We start from the raw sequence: 17046 nt of genomic DNA on the forward strand, positions 1-17046 counted from the left end.
TAAATATTATATTTAGGTATTTTAAGCTTTTGCAGGCCATGTGAGACTGCTTGCCAGGCCGGAATCGGACGCCAGGTCTTAGTTTGGTCACGCGATACAGAGCTAGCTCGACTTTCTCACTCAGTTTCTGGGTTGTGCATGAGAATGTTTCTGCCGTCCTATTTACCTTTTTTTTTTTTAAGGCTGTAAAGGACAATGGCCACTATCCTCACTGGTGAATTTATTTTTTTACATATATTTAAATCAAACTTCACAGAAAGGATACGCCCCCAACCTTCAACACCATTCACTGCATGAGGGTAAGTAGGGATGAGGTTATTGATGCATGTGAAGGAGGAGCTATTGTCCGTCAGGGTCTGTGCTGCTCATTGAAGGCCACAGACTGAAGGTGTCGGCATCCGTCCATGGTTCAAAGCACTCTGTTCTTCTTCCCGCTGTCATGGCCGCAGTATCCTCATCATATCATATTCTTTAATGCTTGGTGGGTTTCAGAAATCAAAAGCTGCACATTGTTTTCCCACATTTATTCACTGCACCACGAGACTCCACTGACTGCATTTGACATCAAACGTTTGATGTTTTGGTTTTTTAAAAAAGAAAAATAGTAAAAATCCTCAGGTACATTCAGGAGCTGCAGCAAAGTTGTTTTCTGCCATCGCGGGGCCAAGTCTCTCAAGATGGTGGAGGAGATCTTCAGAAACAAGACACTTAAGGAGAGTCCTGGAGGTCTGAGTCAGAGCCATCAGGTCCGTGTTAGTTTGTCCGGGGGCATGAAACCTGCCTCCCCCAGAGTTCTGAGGGCGACGCGGCCGCTGGGGCGGATGGTGAGCCACGTGATGCTGCCGTTGTTCAGGCCCATCCGCAACCAGCCTTCTGGGGGAAACTGCAGAGCCCTGCGGACAGGAAACAACCACTGAGAAACAAGAGGTGCTTCACACGTCAGAAAGTCAAGCTCTTGTTTGTTTCTGTGCCGCTGTGTTTAGGGGTCGTTTCACACTGCGGACTGTGTCTCGAGACAAAGCCTTTCAGCTCATGAGTCCGACCTGAACACAAGCAATCTGGATGATCCTGGCGAGAGAGTTGCACCTTGTCTCAGGAAACTCTCCGCAGGGGGCGGGGCAAGCTTCTCGCCTCAGCGACTCTGTGCTAGATGCTGGAAACTATGTGTTACAGTGCGACTGCTATTCATTGATCATTTTTGACGTCTGGATCTGTACTGAAATAATATACTCGATCGTCTGTGATCTCTCACTTTGTTCAACGTCTTCCAGCCGTGGAGGAGGTCCATCATCAGTCAATATCTGACGTGGTGATGACTCGAAGGGTTAAGAATTGACGTAGAATAAGGAGGTCACGCTGATGGTGGTGAATAGGTTTGGGCTCCAGAACCTAGTGTTGCGCAGCTGATGACAACTTCTTGGAGACCTGCTTGCGCACAGCGCCCCCAGCTGAGAGGGGAAAAAAAGGCCATGGCCTGAGGTGCGAGGCTGAACAGCAGGGGGCGACTCTGACTCAGACCACCTGGGAGTATCTGCAGTGTGAAAAGCCCCTGAGATTCAGGTCCAGCACTCACTGGCCCTCTTCACAGCCATTTCTCAGCCATGACAGAGTCATACATAAAGTGGCTAGTTGCTGATGGCCCCATCTGCAGCGAGAGCAGCACCTGTGCAAACATCTTCACGCCGAACACCAACCTGCAGACGAAGTAGCGGATGACGTTGGCGTGGCAGACGATGATCTCGTAGCTGTCCTCCTTCTGCTTGGGGTCGGCACGGTGGATGTAGCGGCGGAAAGCGGCCTCAATGCGGGCGCCGTCCTCGTGGTACTGCTGGAGGACGGCAAAGAGGTTGAAAGCGCCAGAAAATAAAAAGCCACCTTCAGTCCAAACCGCAGAAGTGCAAGCGTCTCTTACCACAGCATCGGGCTTCCAGTGTGTGACTGGAGGCACAGGCTCGATGGGCGCCCCCTCCCGGAGCAGGTCGCAGCCCACCAGCTCCACACCTGAGAGCCAGCAACAGTCAGAGGACCGTAACATAACAGCGGCTTGTCGTGGAGGCCACCCACCTGGAAGGTGTTTGCTGATGATGCCGGCCGTCTCCGTGGCTCTGGCCATGCTGGAGTGGATCAGGATGTCGTACTTGAGCCCCAGCGACGCCAAGCGTTGACCCGTCAGCTCGGCCTGCTCCCGGCCTGGCAACGGCAAACACCACAGTCACTCCTTCAACGACACCTTCACTGCTGCACGGCAGGTGTAGGTACCAAATGTGTCCTACCTGCCGCAGAGAGATGACGTCACATCCGGCATATACGATACCTTCTTTTTTTTAATGGTTTAATGAGCCAGAGGAAATTCAAATAAAGGTTTTCAAGGCGATTTCTACCACATGCCATGTCATCGGATCATTTATGTCCGTTCCTCTCCACAGTCTGCGGAACAACGCGTCGTGTACGGAGCTTTGTTTTTCTTTATCGTGCAAGAAATCACAATAGTCTCCACAGTAGGCACTTGTGCAATAAAAAATATAAACAATGCCCCGCACATGTCAGCCAATCACGGCGCGTCTTTCAGCTAACGCGGAAGTGGCAAGGCCGATTTGGTCAGGGGTGAAAACTCCTTCGTTAGATGCATATTTCCCCCTGGTAAATGAATAAAAATGTATCTGGATGTGTTCAGGTGTAAGTACTGTGGAGACTATTGTGATTTCTTGCGCAATATTAAAGAAAAACAAAGCTAAGTACGTGTCAACCAATCACGACGCGTTGTTTCGCCGACTGCAGAGAAGAACTTCGCAAACGATTCAAGGACAAACATCGCATTTTGTGGAAATAAATTCTACACATGGGGTAGAAATGGCCTTGAAATCCTATATTTCAATTTCCTCTGGCTCATTAAAACATTTTTTTAAATGTCTATGCCGGATGTGACGTCATCAGCCCGCGGCAGGTAGGACACATTTGCTACCAACGCAAATCATATTGTAGGTGTCGAATATGACGCACTTTAAGGGGCTTTTTCACGTTTCAAACCACGTTTTGAGCGTTTATCACTTGTGTATTTTCTTTTGCATCACTACAGTGCTAATACTAGTGAGTTACTAGAAGCCACATTCGTGTATTTTGACGAGCTCTCGCGCAGTTGGTCACCACGCTGCCAGACCTAGTGGCGTCAGGATGCGCTCCTTGTCGCTGCTGCCGCTCAGCTTGTACTGCGAGTGTCGGATGAGCAGGATGTGGCGAGTGGCCTTGGGTTTGCCGTTGTCCTGCTCGGCGCTGGGGTCCTCGCCGGAGCTCTCCTTCTTCTTGCCGTTGATCAGGCTGGACGGGTCTCTCCTGCGGACAGGTGTGGAGGGGGGTGAAAGTTGACAGAGTTGCGAGACAGTTCAGCGTGAGAGTCCAGGCGTGGAGCGGGTCTCACTTGTCCCAGTTGAAGTCCCACGATGATCCGCTCGGGGACGGCGTGTGACTCGCCGCGGTCCAAGCCGGTGTGGCCGCTTTCAGGACGGCCAGTCTCGGCCACAGTCGCGGGGTCGCCTCTCCGAAACACCCGCGGGAGTCAGCGACACCCGCCGACACGAGCAGGACGGCCGAGCCCCCGGCGATCGCGCACACGAGCCTCAACCCTCTCCTGTACGACATGACGGCAGAGGCTAATGCTAGCGGATTAGCTCCAGTACAGGAAACACCCCGGCAACTCCAGCTGAACTGCGCTCTGCTGTGTTACATGCAGCACGAGCCAAGGCGGCGCAGCGACGATACCACCGAATCCGGGCCTGGAACTGACGGGCGCAGGCGGAACAGGAGAGATTTGCGGCTAATCTGGAGACTTTGCTCCAAATGCGACGGAAGCCCGGAGGAGACAAAGCAGCCAGCTTTATGTTAGTGCGCAACACAAGCACTAGAGGGCGCCAGAGCACGCTCCAGCCAGCAAAACAAACTGTAAAAAGCTTTTATAAAAAGCCCTAAAATACAGTGTACACCGACCTCTCAAATGTCTTGTCAGAACACAACACTATTACTTTTATTGTATATAAATTGCTTATTTTGTATGAGCCTTCAAACCAGTCGCTCCTGTGTGTTCGGTGAAGCGGTTTTGCTGCTTTAAATAGAATCACAACCAGAATCAAATGTATTGTGAGAGTGTTTGGGAATAAAGTGCTGACAGATAAAATAAAATAAAATAAAAACCAGCCACTGGAGGGCGCTGACGACCACTTGTGTTTAATATTGCGTTCTTGCAAACTTTTCTGTAAAATTAAAAATACCTACTTCTTGAAACGGCTTCTTCTAGAAGCGTCGCCTTTTACTGGCTTATGACAGCCAAAAAAAAATGAGTAAAATAAAACTAAAGTGGAGCAAAACCCAACCCGAATTTAAGAAGTGAGGCAGACCTTTACTGACAACGTGTTCTTCATGTTTCCTTTAAATAGAATCACAATCAAATGTATTGCCATGGTCAGTGGGGATCCCACCAAATAGGAAAGTGCTTTGGGAATAAAGTGCTGACAGATAAAATAAAATAAATAACAAAGGCTGAATTCAGCAGTGTGACGGCCGAGGGGAAGAAGCTGTTCCTGTGACGGGAGGTTCTGGTCTGGATGGACCGTAGCCTCCTGCCAGAGGGAAGAGGAACAAACAGTCCATGACCAGGATATAAAAATAAAATAAAATAGAAATAAAAATCAATGGTAAGTAAGTGACCATTTTCATGCGACTTTGAACCAGGACGCCGGGGTCACGGGCACCCGGGTCCATGCGAAAACTGGGAGTCAGTCAACAGTTAGGTTAATGTTTTTTTCTGTTCCGCTCAATGTTTGTGTTTCCATCACCAGCCACTGGAGGGCGCTGACGACCACTGGCGTTCAATATTACGTTCGTTGCAAACTTCTCTGTAAAACTGCTTCTTCTAGAGGCAGGGTCGCCTTTTACTTGCTTATGACCCCCCAAAAAATGAGTTAAAATAAAACAAAACCGGAGCAAAACCCAACCCGAATTAAAGAGGTGAGGCAGACCCTTTCTGACAACGCGTTCTTCATGTTTCACTTTCTTTTCACGCATTAAGTAACAGCTCCCAATCTAAAAACAGTCTTTTTCAGAGTGCAGTTCGGTGCTCTCGCGGTTCGAACTGACCGTATCAACTTTATCCGTGTAGTTCGAAGTTAAATGCATCGCACACACACACGCGCGCGCGCGCGGGCTGCATCGGGATCGATGGTTTCACGCGCGGGGGCGCGTACACACACTCACACGCTCTCTCTCTCGGAGAGGCTCCACCTTTTTTCCAAGCGGCTCGCTGAGCTCAGCGGTGGGAGGGTTGGAAGGGTGGGACTTCCAGGCGCTGTTCCTGCCTCCCTCTCCCTGGATCTACGCGGCGTCCATGGTAGCGGACTGGCTGGACCCCGAACCCGCATATATCCCCCCTCACACGCGCACCGCTTACACACCGGACCCGCGCGTGTGCGTGTGTCGTTTCTGCACGCGCCTGCCGACGGAATAAGTGACAGAGGAATGTGGACATTACAGGATGCCCGACAGCGCCGGACAGAGATTTAAACCCACCAAGTACATCCCGGTGTCCACGGCTGCCACGCTCCTGGTGGGATCCACCACTTTGTTTTTCGTCTTCACGTAAGTTGCACGGCTCTTCCTCGCGGCTCCGCGCCGCCTCTCCGCTCTCCCGCGGCCGAGGGTCGGTGCGGGAGAGGCGGGCTGCAGCTCCCAAGTTTGCTCGGTGACTTGTAGGTGGAGCCACGGCGCTGTTGTGCCGGTGTGCGGCTCCCGAACATGGAGCCCAGGCGAATCACAAGCGAAAACTTCCTCAGAATGGCTGGTGGCTTTGCTTTGGTTCACTTTCATTCACCTGAATGGTCCGGTAGAGGAGTGGGGTTCAACCACTGGCCCGAGGCCTCTGTGTGGTCCCTGTGGCTTCTGACTTAGGTCGCCAAATATTGAAAACATAGCAGTATTAAGAGCCAAATTCAACCGTAAACTCAGATAATCCACGTCTTCCATCTCTTGTCTGATATCGCCACTTCTTCACGAGAACCTTGGGTGTTTCCGACTGTGCAGTCGGTCATAATGGTGGACCCGAGTTGACCTCGAGTCTAGGTGAGGTTGCTGAAACCTTCTTCACAGGAACCTTGGGTGATTCTGACTGTGCAGTCGGTCATAATGGTGGACCCGAGTTGACCTCGAGTCTAGGTGAGGTTGCTGAAACCTTCTTCACAGGAACCTTGGGTGATTCTGACTGTGCAGTCGGTCATAATGGTGGACCCGAGTTGACCTCGAGTCTAGGTGAGGTTGCTGAAACCTTCTTCACAGGAACCTTGGGTGATTCCGACTGTGCAGTTGGTCATAATGGTGGACCTGAGTTGACCTCGAGTCTAGGTGAGGTTGCTGAAACCTTCTTCACAGGAACCTTGGGTGATTCCGACTGTGCAGTTGGTCATAATGGTGGACCTGAGTTGACCACTAGTCTAGGTGAAGTTGCTGAAACCTTCTTCACAGGAACCTTGGGTGATTCCGACTGTGCAGTTGGTCATAATGGTGGACCTGAGTTGACCTCGAGTCTAGGTGAAGTTGCTGAAACCTTCTTCACAGGAACCTTGGGTGTTTCCGACTGTGCAGTTGGTCATAATGGTGGACCTGAGTTGACCTCTAGTCTAGGTGAGGTTGCTGAAACCTTCTTCACGGGAACCTTGGGTGTTTCCGACTGTGCAGTTGGTCATAATGGTGGACCTGAGTTGACCTCGAGTCTAGGTGAGGTTGCTGAAACCTTCTTCACAGGAACCTTGGGTGTTTCCGACTGTGCAGTTGGTCATAATAGTGGACCCGAGTTGACCTCGAGTCTCTGTGAAGTTGCTGAAAACTGTTCGTTGTACGTTGACTGTTTGTTCAAGACCCATATTTCTGGTTGTTTCATGGTCTGTTGTGAGAACTGGAATAGATTTAAGTTCCAGACTGGATTCAGTGGAGCACTCATTTGCCAGTGTGAATTTCTGTACGTACGAGTGGGTCATTTTTCCTTTGTGAGGTGTGAGCTTAAACTTGACTCAGACTAGTGCGTTCTATTCGTACACTGACCTGGGAAATACTCAGTGTTACGCACCCTCACCACCCCGACTACGCAATCCAAGATGGCTTCCCCAAACGTAAACAGGAAGTAGAATCAATGAAACACGCCCAAAGTAACCAACACATTTTGTGGATTTGTGTTGCCTGTTGTCATCCTGCGAGTTTTCTAGTGTGTTTACATCCAGACATCACTATCTTCTTTTCCGACTTCCGTAGAACGCAGCATTAATGTACGTTGACAGAAACTGAAAGTACTTGGTCGTACCGTCCCGCTGCAGAGGCGTGAGGAAGTTGCTGTTACAGACTCTCCAACGCACCATCAACACCAAAGTCCTAGCAGCTACTTCTTCCCGGAGTATGGGTGGACTCTACTTTTCCTCGAAGTCTGACTAATGAGCTGTTTTCAGCCTCCGTCATGCTACTCATGTCAGAATTTCCATCTGTGGACCAGTTCATGCTCCAACTCAAAGAAAAAGTAGATGTCTCCAGTTTAATTCTTCATCATACTCATAGATATAGATCACAAGCGACTCAACAGTCACTCTCGTAAACTACCCAGGATGCATCTGACGTCCCGAGAGCCGACCTCTGACTCCTAGAAGTTATATGAGCCGCGATGTATATCACATTAGAAGCCTGGATTCAAGTCAAGCTCAAGTTTATTTATATAGCACACTTCCACAGAGTTAAGTGTTGCCCTAAGTGCTTCATATATATATATATATATATATATATATATATATATATATATATATATATATATATATATATATATATATATATATATATATATATATATATATATGACTATCAAAGTACTATCAAGGTACTGGTTAGTTGCAGCCCTGAATAACACAATGAGGTGGTATTGAAAGCTAGTGCAGAGGTGTATCTTTATCTGGATTTAAAGCTCCGATTTCTGGAGGGAGACTAGGGTCAGTATCAGCCACTGAGAAGGCTTTGTCTTTAGGTCGGTCCTCGGGCGTCTTTGGAGGAGCTGGGAAGAAGACCTGCCTGAGGGGTGTAGCTTGGTGGGGTCCAACTCATTAAAACATTAAAAAACAAACATTAACATCTGGAGTCTAAATGGGACAGGAAGTGAGTGTGCTGAGCTTAGCACTGGGTCACACCGCGAGTCCATATCTCACGGAGTCTAGTCCCGATCCTCTAAGTGTATGGCCGCTAAAGTGACTGGATTACAAGTGGAATCAATGTCAAGCCTAATCTGTCATCCTCAGAAGACCCTCAGGGCGAGTCATCGGCACTCGACTCCAAAGGTCCACCACGGTCACCCGGGATTGTCTGCTCAAGAGTGAAATTGCGGATTCTTTCAGTGCGTTGATCCAGATTAGATCTAGTTTAGTCCACTTCAAATGTGAGTTCATCTTGCTTGTGTGAGGTTGTGTGGACCAGCTGAAAGGAACTTGGTTTTGTGGCAGCTCAGGTCGTGGAGATTGTCAAGTTTTGCATACTCAAATGTGCTCGCCTTGAAAGCACACGCAGCTATTGTGCTAATTGTTATTTCTCCCACAATGCCATTTTCCACGGCTGCTACTGTCAGCGGCGCTGAGGTTCATCCCGCAGCAGATGGTTGAAGGGTGCGGATTAAGACTTTACGATTACTGTTGCTCCTTCGTTTCACAGTAGAAGGCCCAGAGGATTGAGGCGAGCATAATGGAACTCCCCGGGGAGCTGCGCGAGTCCTAACTAGGCTGTGCCGCGCTATTGTCAAACACATAGAGCCCATTATTGGGAACCCAGTCCTGAGCGTGTCTTTGATACGAATCTGGAGTCTAGTCCAGAGTGGGATGGTCTTTCAGATACCTGCTTATCTCGAGGAGCCTGGCTGCAGTACAGTAGAGCCACACTATAGTGGGCGGGGTTCTCCCCAGGATAGGCGGCAGGGGGTGTGCCCGAAGGGAGGGGTTGTGATCGCTTGGTGCTGACTTTCTTTTTTCCTTCGGACAGCTGTTGCCACCATGAGAAGCCAAATATAAACAACAAAATAGCCCTTAGAGTAAAAGGTTTTGTAAGCAATTGTTCGTGCTAGGCTTTTAGCTATGAGGGCATCTGGGCGCCTGCAAAGCATGAAAAAATTGACGGCCGATTCCCGACCGTAACTTGGCCGCCAGATTACGCTGGTATATGGCGGCGTCTTTCACAGTCCTCCTTAAAAGTCGACCTTAAAAGGCGGAGACAAACTTGACAGTGAAAGTTCTGCTTCACGACTTGTTGACAAAAACAACCGAAAACTTCGGTGAAATCCCGCCGCAGTGGAGCTAAAGAACCCGTGGCGGACTGCAAAATGTGACTTCAGTTTTCAGTGGTTTGCCATCACACACCTACACATTCATGATCTTACTGAATTATTTGAACTAATATGACACCTGACACGTGTATTTATATGTTGTTGTCTATACAAGATGGCGCTTGGATAAAATGGCTTTGTAGACAAGCAGTGAGAAGAATAAACACAAGGGAAATAAATGTATTTGAAGAGCTAAAGGTGTAAAAACACAAGTTGTTTTACGATGTAGATGGAAAGATTAAGAACATTTTTTTCTCAGTATGATGAACAACATGTTCTGGCGTGTGCTTCTTCTTACATTATCCATATCTGGTGTGAAAGTTGAGCATGAATGTCTCACGTTTGTATTTGTTTGAGTCACTGGTGGTCAGCAGTGTAGCTGTGTTGCCAGCAGACTGGCTGGCTTCTTATGGCCAATGGAGAGCACCACTCGCTCACACACACATACACACACACGGGGCTTGGCTCTCTGACAGTTTGTGTTTGCCGCTGTGATTGAATTAGAACACATTAGGGTAAAATTATTTATATCGCCTCAGCGTGACTTCACCGAGTCAGCAAAAGCAGCGGATGATAGATGAAGCTCAGAGCCTCGTCCAGCGTGTCTATTATTTTCTGGAGTGTCCGGTGATTTCTGATGATGAAACACTCTTCCTTCAATTGAGTCTCACTCACCCTCCCAAACCCCTGGTCCACTGGCTCGACTGTCCGAGAGCAACTGCGCCAGTGGGTTCACATTCGTCTGGACTTGACCCGTTCAGCACTTTCTGAGGTAGCCACTGTTGACTCGAGCGCAGAATCTAATCGCCAGCATCCACATCTGTTTCCTCCCTTTCAGCACAGGTCCATTCAGTGTGACTTCATTCAGGTCCTCCAGAGCACATTGTTTGAGTCAGAGAGAGAGAGAGAGAGAGAGAGAGGCTCCTCGTCCAGAGCTGAAATCTGTAGGTGTTTCCGTCGCGCTTGCTGAGGGAGTACAGACGTGTGGAGGGAAACATTCCCCCTAAACCCCCCTTCATCCTCATCCAACATTTGCGCTACAGTATTTAGTTTTACTCAGTTTAATAGTTCCATTTCAAATAATATGACTCTGGAAATACTTGTTACCTGGATGTAACTCCATTTCTATGAGTACATGTGAAGCCCTCGGACGTACCTTGCTATTGGTTTATCCCTTATGAGGGATCTCCTTTGCCCTGAAAGATCTTTTATAGAAGTAACATCCGACTTTCAGCTTTTAGTGGTCGTCCAATCGAAAACCCACTGTCTTACATTTAGCTTCATTCAAATGAAGTCTGTCTGAGTCACAATTTTTTTTACCCAAGTTGTTTGCTTCAACTAGTCGTGAGCGCCTGAAAAACATTGTGAAAAAAACCTCTTCCTGGACACTGTCATGTCAGCAAAGCTAATCCGAAATCACGGATTGAACGCAACCGGTCGTACGGTTAAAAATAAAGGTCCAACTGGCTGGAGTGCTTCTCTTGCGAGTCACGTCATGTGTATTCATGGGGCCAGCAAAGATCACCCTGCAGCTTGGACAGCACTCGTTTCCACATCACAGAGCTCAAGTGAATTCAAATCTAGAGAGAAAATGCGATGAAAATAATGCGTCACTTTACTTATAAGGCTGGAACGCGTATACTACACTTTATCCGGCTAATACACTGGCACCAAGTGTGTGTTTCTGTGAATAATAACAGCCAGGAAATACTCTTTCATGATGTCGACTGTTCATTCTGTGAAGAATAAAGTCTGAAAACATGTTGTGAGCTACATGAGCAGCTTTGTCCTCGCGCTCGCTGTGGTAGCTCATGAACATTAATCCACGCTCTGAGACTGTAAATGTGTGTGTGTGTGTGCGTGTGTGCTTTGGTTTTGTAAACAAGCTTGTCAAGCATTAATGCCACTTAGCATTGGTTTCCATAGAAGCCAGTTTGTGGCTGCACACTGTATTTGATTATTTAAACGTCGTGTGGGTTTCGTCTGTCGCGCTCCCACCAAGTGCGGAAGTTGAATTTTCATGGCCACCTGTTTTGAATGTTGGACATTCGGAGTGATTTGGGTGTCGGTTGCCTACTTAGCATGGCCACATATCAAGTTGGAGAACATGAGCTCCGGAGATTGTTTTGAAGGAAAGGAATCAACCGCATTGTGGAATGGATTTCCTTTTATTATTCGTCAAGTGAAGGGAAAAAAAAATAAATAAATTGTGAGGTTGAAACTGGACACTGATGCAGTTCAAAATATTATTCTTTTTTTTCTCTTGGAGAAGTTTAAAAAGTGACATAAAAATAATGGAATGTGAAATGAAATGAATCTATTCATGGAATGTGTGATCTTTTATTTGAAATGTTTATGCTCGGTTTTTAATTTATTGTTATTTTACTTCAGTGCCATTTTGTTCTTTTTGAAATTCTTGGCTTAAATATGCTCAAGATTGTTATACAAGACTGTAAACAGGACAAATATTTGGCTTCACTTGTTGTTCACTTGAGTAAAATCAAATTCACAGTGTTTCGCTGACTAAAGTGCCCCTCACATCAGGTTAGTTACACCATGGAGCTGCACTTCTAAAATCTAGTTTGGAGCCGTAGCCGTGCCGTCAAGTGAATGAATTAGCGTGAGCTCAATCTGCCAGACTTTGACCTCTAAGCAGGTTGTACAAAACTATTTCCATTCCCGCCAGAGATGGAAACATTCCTGAAGGTGAACTCATTTGAATTCTGAGTCGCTCATGCTATGAAGTTAGTCCCGCTCCTCTCCAACTGCCGCCGCCGCCGCTCCAGGTGCCGATGTGGAGCAGGAGTGTTCGCAACTTTGATAATCTTCACGGAAGACTCAGTAAGCCAGAAGTAGCCGATGGACAATGTAATCTCCCTCGGTCCTCGGCCTCTTCTTGAACTCCAGGCGCTGCCGTCTCCTGGTTTGCGGAGATAACAGCTAGACTTGCTTTCACAGAGGAGAGAAGAGTAGTGGTGAAGTGGTGTGGCGGTTTTTTTTCTCTCCTCGTGTCGCTTCCTCTCAGGGTTCATCGCTTCATTCAGGTCGGACATCACGTCTCTGGTGACTGTTTTAAGACAAAAAAAATCGTGGTCTAAGTTCAAGCCAACAAACAATTCATGTTGGAAAGAAGTAAGATATTGATTTTTAGGGTTGCTTCCTTGAACAATCCGATTCTTATTCCCAACAAAACGAGTGTTTTAAACCTCTTGGTTCAATGGTGTCAGGTCTGTATCCACCTGTCAAACCTCTGAAATACATTTGGCTTCTGCTTTATTGCTATGAAGTGACTCAGGAGAAGGATGTGAATAAAAAGATTATTTCGACTGACTTGAGGGCGACTTGTTTTAGTTCTGAGAAACTGAAACAACCTCTTTCTTTATTAAAGATACAGTTATGATGCAGTAGTTCCTCAAATTTCTGTAGTTTTGCAGGATATCTCAGTATTTTCACCTGCAAAGTTCTCAAAGTTTGTTTCTGTCTGCCTTCTGCTCTGCTGTACATGAGTGATGACAGACAAAAAACACTCAAATTCAATTTTAGAAATTTTGATTTAGAAATTTATTTTTGTTTTTTTATTCTCTTATCACTTATTTCAGGACCAAAGACTGTTTTTTTCTAATAAAAAACACAAATATATACAGAAATAAACTTGAGTTTATGAGGGAATAAGAACATACTGAATCATATTGTTCATCATTAACAACAGCCAAACGGTTTCCTTTAAGTTATTTAAGATGTCAGACTATTTAGTCATCAATATTTACTCGTTCATGTTCCACAGTTCGATGACACCTAGGCTTGTTGGGAGTCTCATTCCACTTTACATCACATTACACCTGGATGCTTTATACATCCTAGTTTGTTATTGAAGACGTTTCTCAAGTGAGTATCACACACTGTTTTCTTGTCCGGCTGAGGCTGTATATCATCCGTGTCCATCAAGTCAAGCTATGTCCAGCTGTCGGTGTGTCCTCAGAGCAGTGGTGTGGAGTCAGAGTTCACACCGGTGTCCGAAAAAAAACCACACTAAATCACCCCTGAGGCAACCGCGGACTCACTTTCTTCTCCCGCTCAGGCGGCCTTTTTCAATCAGATTTCGCAAGAACCAGATGGGAAGGTTGCGCACGAGTATCCGAGCAGCATGTCATGTTGTTGCCAGTGACTGTCCATTGTTGTTTTTTTGGGAACATCAAGCAAAGTCGCAGAGCTGCTGGCTCTTTTTCACACAGCCGGCTGCTGGCGACGATTCACTCCATTCTGCTGCTCTTGGTGAGACTGAAGAAGTCTCTCTACTGCTCTTTATCTTGGATCAAACTTGGCTGTGATCGACGTCCTTGTAATGACGGCTGAATGAGCTCAGTGTCTCAACCTGGGGTTCAACTCTGAACTCCGTGATTGTGGACTTGTTGAGGCGTTTCTGGTTTCACCTATATATTTTTTTTCACTCCTGGTTCGAGCTGTAAATCGTGCCTGGTACTGCCGTGGTTCCGTTAAGTGGATCCATGTGGAGGCCGCGGTGTATGGGCGGAAGGAAAAGTGCGGGAAACCCGAGCGCGGTGCTCCTCCGTCCTCCAATGGCCTGCGAGCCGGGGCCACCTGGAAAGCCTCCTCTGGAGGAACATGTGGGATTGATTTAGCGCTCCAGTCACTCCCACTCTGGGTCTCTCCACCCTGTTTCCCCTCATGCTGCTGAGAGAGCTCCAGGTCTCTGACACCCTCTGCTGGAGTGGCCTTCAGGAAGATCAAGTGGAGTTTAGGAGAGCGTGGGCGGGTCAGACTCTGTCATTAAGAGGGCAGGTCGACCAGTTTGCCACTTTGTGAGCGGTGGTTTCTGACTCCAGTGCAGACAGAAATGGCAGACAGAGCGCATCTGCCCACGTTAGCATTGTCTCTTCGTTTCCAGTCCCAACCTATTTGAGCCAAGCAAACAGTTGCTGAGGCAAAAAATAACACGCATGGGTTATCATTCTTACTGTCATTGCTTTGTTCTTTCCTAAAGTCGGGGTCACTAGCTGCAGGTTGGGGAGCTACAGATATCGCTGTTTAACTAGTGAATGAAGTTGAGAGGTTGTATATTTTTGAATAAGTCATTGCGAAATAAAATGTGAAAACTGGGCTTGAGCTTGACAAGATGTTGGAGGTGTCCAGCTTTGGGATGTTCTTTTGACCTTTTACCTTTTTGTGTGGGTGTAGTCGACCTCCATGAGGCCTATATGGGTCTTGCTAGGCAGCAGCACTGATATTTTGTGCTCATGAGCTAAAAAAAAATATTTATATTAAAAATAAAAAAAAATAAATAATATTTAAAAAATGGCACTAACTGTTGCGCTACAGTATTGGAGCTGTGGATACGACATCTTTAGCATCGTTGGAAAACTCCGAACTTGGACAACTAGTTGCTGTGTGTTAGCCAATCAGAGCCCGGATTTTTACTGTGACGTAGACAGATCATCAACATTACGATGAACTGAAATGGAAGCGAACGTAATCGTGTTAGCATTGACCGACTCACCGACCTGGTAGTGACTCCCAACAATCCAATGGATGGCAGTGTCCAAAATGTACATGTTGTTCATGCCATGTCGACTTTCCGCTCACTATGAAGCCATCACATCTACTTTTTTCACGCAACCTGAGTTTGTCGCCGTAGAGCCAACAACCACTTAAGCGCTAGTAGTGCGACAAGTGTGGCCATAATGCAAACCTACCGTTACAATGCTAGTGGTGCTGGAGTTTAGTAAAAGAGTTTCATGCCTTGTACCAGTTGGAGATGAGGTCAGTGAGTGTCCTCTGTCATGGAGACAATGTCTGTTGTGATGAAGAAAGAGCTGAGCCAAAAGAGAGGCAAGGCTCAAGTTTGCCGATGACCTGTTTCTGCTCTCACCCATAACTTAAGGAGAGTGTTCAGTAAAGAGAACTATAGCTAAAATGTACCTAAAAATATCAGCAGTTGTAAACCCTGAAACCGTAAACTCTACGTGGACCTCATTGAGAAGTGGACTGTTGTCATGAGGACTGTGGTGAAGACGGTTTAAGCCTCTGCTTTTCAGGGAGCTACAGCCTCGCTGTGGTTCTGCAGGCTGCTTTGGCGGTGTCTCTGTTGGAGGTGACGCTGAAACGTTCAGCTGTTTGAAGTCATCCTCCCTTTCACACTCACATATTCTCTTTGGAGGGAAACGTGTCGCTGACCTTTTCCCGCTGCTCTCCGCTCCGACAGTTGCTGTAAGAGCTCAACCGTCATTTGTCTCCAGTCAACTGCAAACACCTGATGTCCGGGCTCCTGTCAACAGGGAGACTTGACTCGCCAGTTATTCGGGGCAGGGAGATTGACCCCGAGTGGGTCTCCTGGGTCGTATATTGCGCAGCTCTGGGGCCATCAGAGATGTGCAGAGGGGATTGTTTGATATGATGAGGGACGACAGAGGTTCACCGCCGACATCCAGAGTCTTGATGCAGTGATTTAACACTCCTGATTTTTCAGGAAGGAAGTTGTTGAGAGCAGGAAAGCTGCCCGCTGCCTCAGACCTCTACCTTCCTTTGTTTCCTCTGACCAGGCAGCACGTTCAGCGCACAGTGGAGTGTTTTCTGTCACGGAATCGTTGACTTTCTCCCTGAATCAAGGTTAGTCTGGCCAGAATTTGCTTTCACCTCAGCAGCTCTCTTGAAAACAAAGGTTCTGAAGCAGCTGCTGTACACAACTGTACACATCTAAAATACTAGTCGACAAGTTTCTGGCTGGAAGGAGCAGCTTCACGTCGAGACAACTTCATGATAGTGAGGCAATGATAAAACCAGTCTGTCTCACGGTAGCAGTGGTGTGTAGTACAAGTACAGCTCTGTCTGACAATGAAAAGTACGTCCTTCAATCCACTGTTGATGTTTATCCTGGCATCATGCTACAAAACAGCGGCAGAACATAAGAACCTGAGTGAACGATATTCATGACTTTTATGTGCAATGGTTCATCGTGAGAGTTAGGGTTCTAACTAACCATTATTTTGATCGTCGACCTTAGCAGTTAGTCGACTAGCTGGCTTTCAATGTGCACAGGTTGATGAACTTAAGTTAAAAAAGTGCAAATAGGTGGAAACACTTAAGTTTTGAAAGTTCATTTTTGAGTTTGTGTCCTTTGATGTGTCTGACCATTGAGAATTAGCCCCATACTTTTGACCTTTTGGGTCACAAAGCCTCAGTGGTTTCTCCTTTTGCTAGGAAAACAACAATGTCACGACCAGTCGTCTGTGACTAGTGTAATAGTCGATTATTATCGACTATGTCTCCAGTTTAAGTTTAATGTTGATGTTATTTATGAGAATCAGAAAAGCTCTTTTCCCATTGTCAGTGAAGGGATCCGCAGACTAGGATTTTTTTTTTTGCATAAAACAAAAATAACATCAAGATAATAAACAAAAAACTAAAAAGGCATCAAAGATGAGGTCAGATCTGGTTGACAGTGTGAGCAAGACAAGTCTGCCATCATTCATATGTGTGATATATGATATGAAAGTATCAGCTCCTTGACTCAGCCTCTCTCTTTGCACAGGTTTGTAGTGAATGCGACCTCTCACCTGGTGGAGGCACACAGGTGCAGGAGGTGGAGCGGTGGAAGCTGAGGGCTTAGCCACCTGTCTGCTCCCTGCTGCCTCATCTCTGTCATGACCAGG

At 47.0% G+C, this 17046-nt stretch overlaps 2 protein-coding genes across 4 annotated transcripts in view; one reads left to right on the plus strand and one right to left on the minus strand.

Annotated features, from left to right (window-relative positions):
* Window positions 1-277: 277 nt before the first annotated feature.
* On the minus strand, window positions 278-3862 carry pgam5 (PGAM family member 5, serine/threonine protein phosphatase, mitochondrial). Of its 3 annotated transcripts, none has more exons than XM_053869638.1 (6): window positions 3416-3861; window positions 3158-3330; window positions 2065-2190; window positions 1913-2001; window positions 1695-1825; window positions 497-893 (listed from the first exon to the last, which is right to left on the minus strand). In XM_053869638.1, exons 1-6 carry the CDS (start codon window positions 3634-3636, stop codon window positions 743-745), a joined length of 891 nt encoding a protein of 296 aa, XP_053725613.1. In that variant the 5' UTR covers window positions 3637-3861; the 3' UTR covers window positions 497-742. The 3 variants fall into 3 exon arrangements, with proteins under 3 accessions (XP_053725610.1, XP_053725613.1, XP_053725611.1); XM_053869636.1 differs by having other exon boundaries at window positions 1695-1828; XM_053869635.1 differs by having other exon boundaries at window positions 278-893; window positions 1695-1828; window positions 1913-2190; window positions 3416-3862.
* A 1468-nt stretch (window positions 3863-5330) lies between these two features.
* Window positions 5331-17046, plus strand: part of zdhhc8b (zinc finger DHHC-type palmitoyltransferase 8b) — a 58492-nt gene continuing 46776 nt past the window's right edge. The window contains exon 1 of the mRNA XM_053869632.1: window positions 5331-5625. Coding sequence (XP_053725607.1) covers window positions 5522-5625 — 104 coding nt within the window. The 5' untranslated portion in view covers window positions 5331-5521. The remainder of the gene's footprint in view (window positions 5626-17046) is intronic.

Source organism: Synchiropus splendidus, chromosome 7 (assembly GCF_027744825.2).
Source record: "Synchiropus splendidus isolate RoL2022-P1 chromosome 7, RoL_Sspl_1.0, whole genome shotgun sequence".
NCBI classification, from domain to species: Eukaryota; Metazoa; Chordata; class Actinopteri; order Syngnathiformes; family Callionymidae; genus Synchiropus; species Synchiropus splendidus.

Excerpts from the sequence above, each read along its gene's own strand:
- pgam5 (XM_053869635.1), bottom strand. The coding sequence starts at position 3,636 with ATGTCGTACAGGAGAGGGTTGAGGCTCGTGTGCGCGATCGCCGGGGGC. Across the intron at positions 2,191-3,157 it reads GCGCATCCTGACGCCACTAG|GCCGGGAGCAGGCCGAGCTG; the intron begins GTCTGGCAGCGT and ends TGCCGTTGCCAG. Across the intron at positions 894-1,694 it reads ATCCGCTACTTCGTCTGCAG|GGCTCTGCAGTTTCCCCCAG; the intron begins GTTGGTGTTCGG and ends TCCTGTCCGCAG.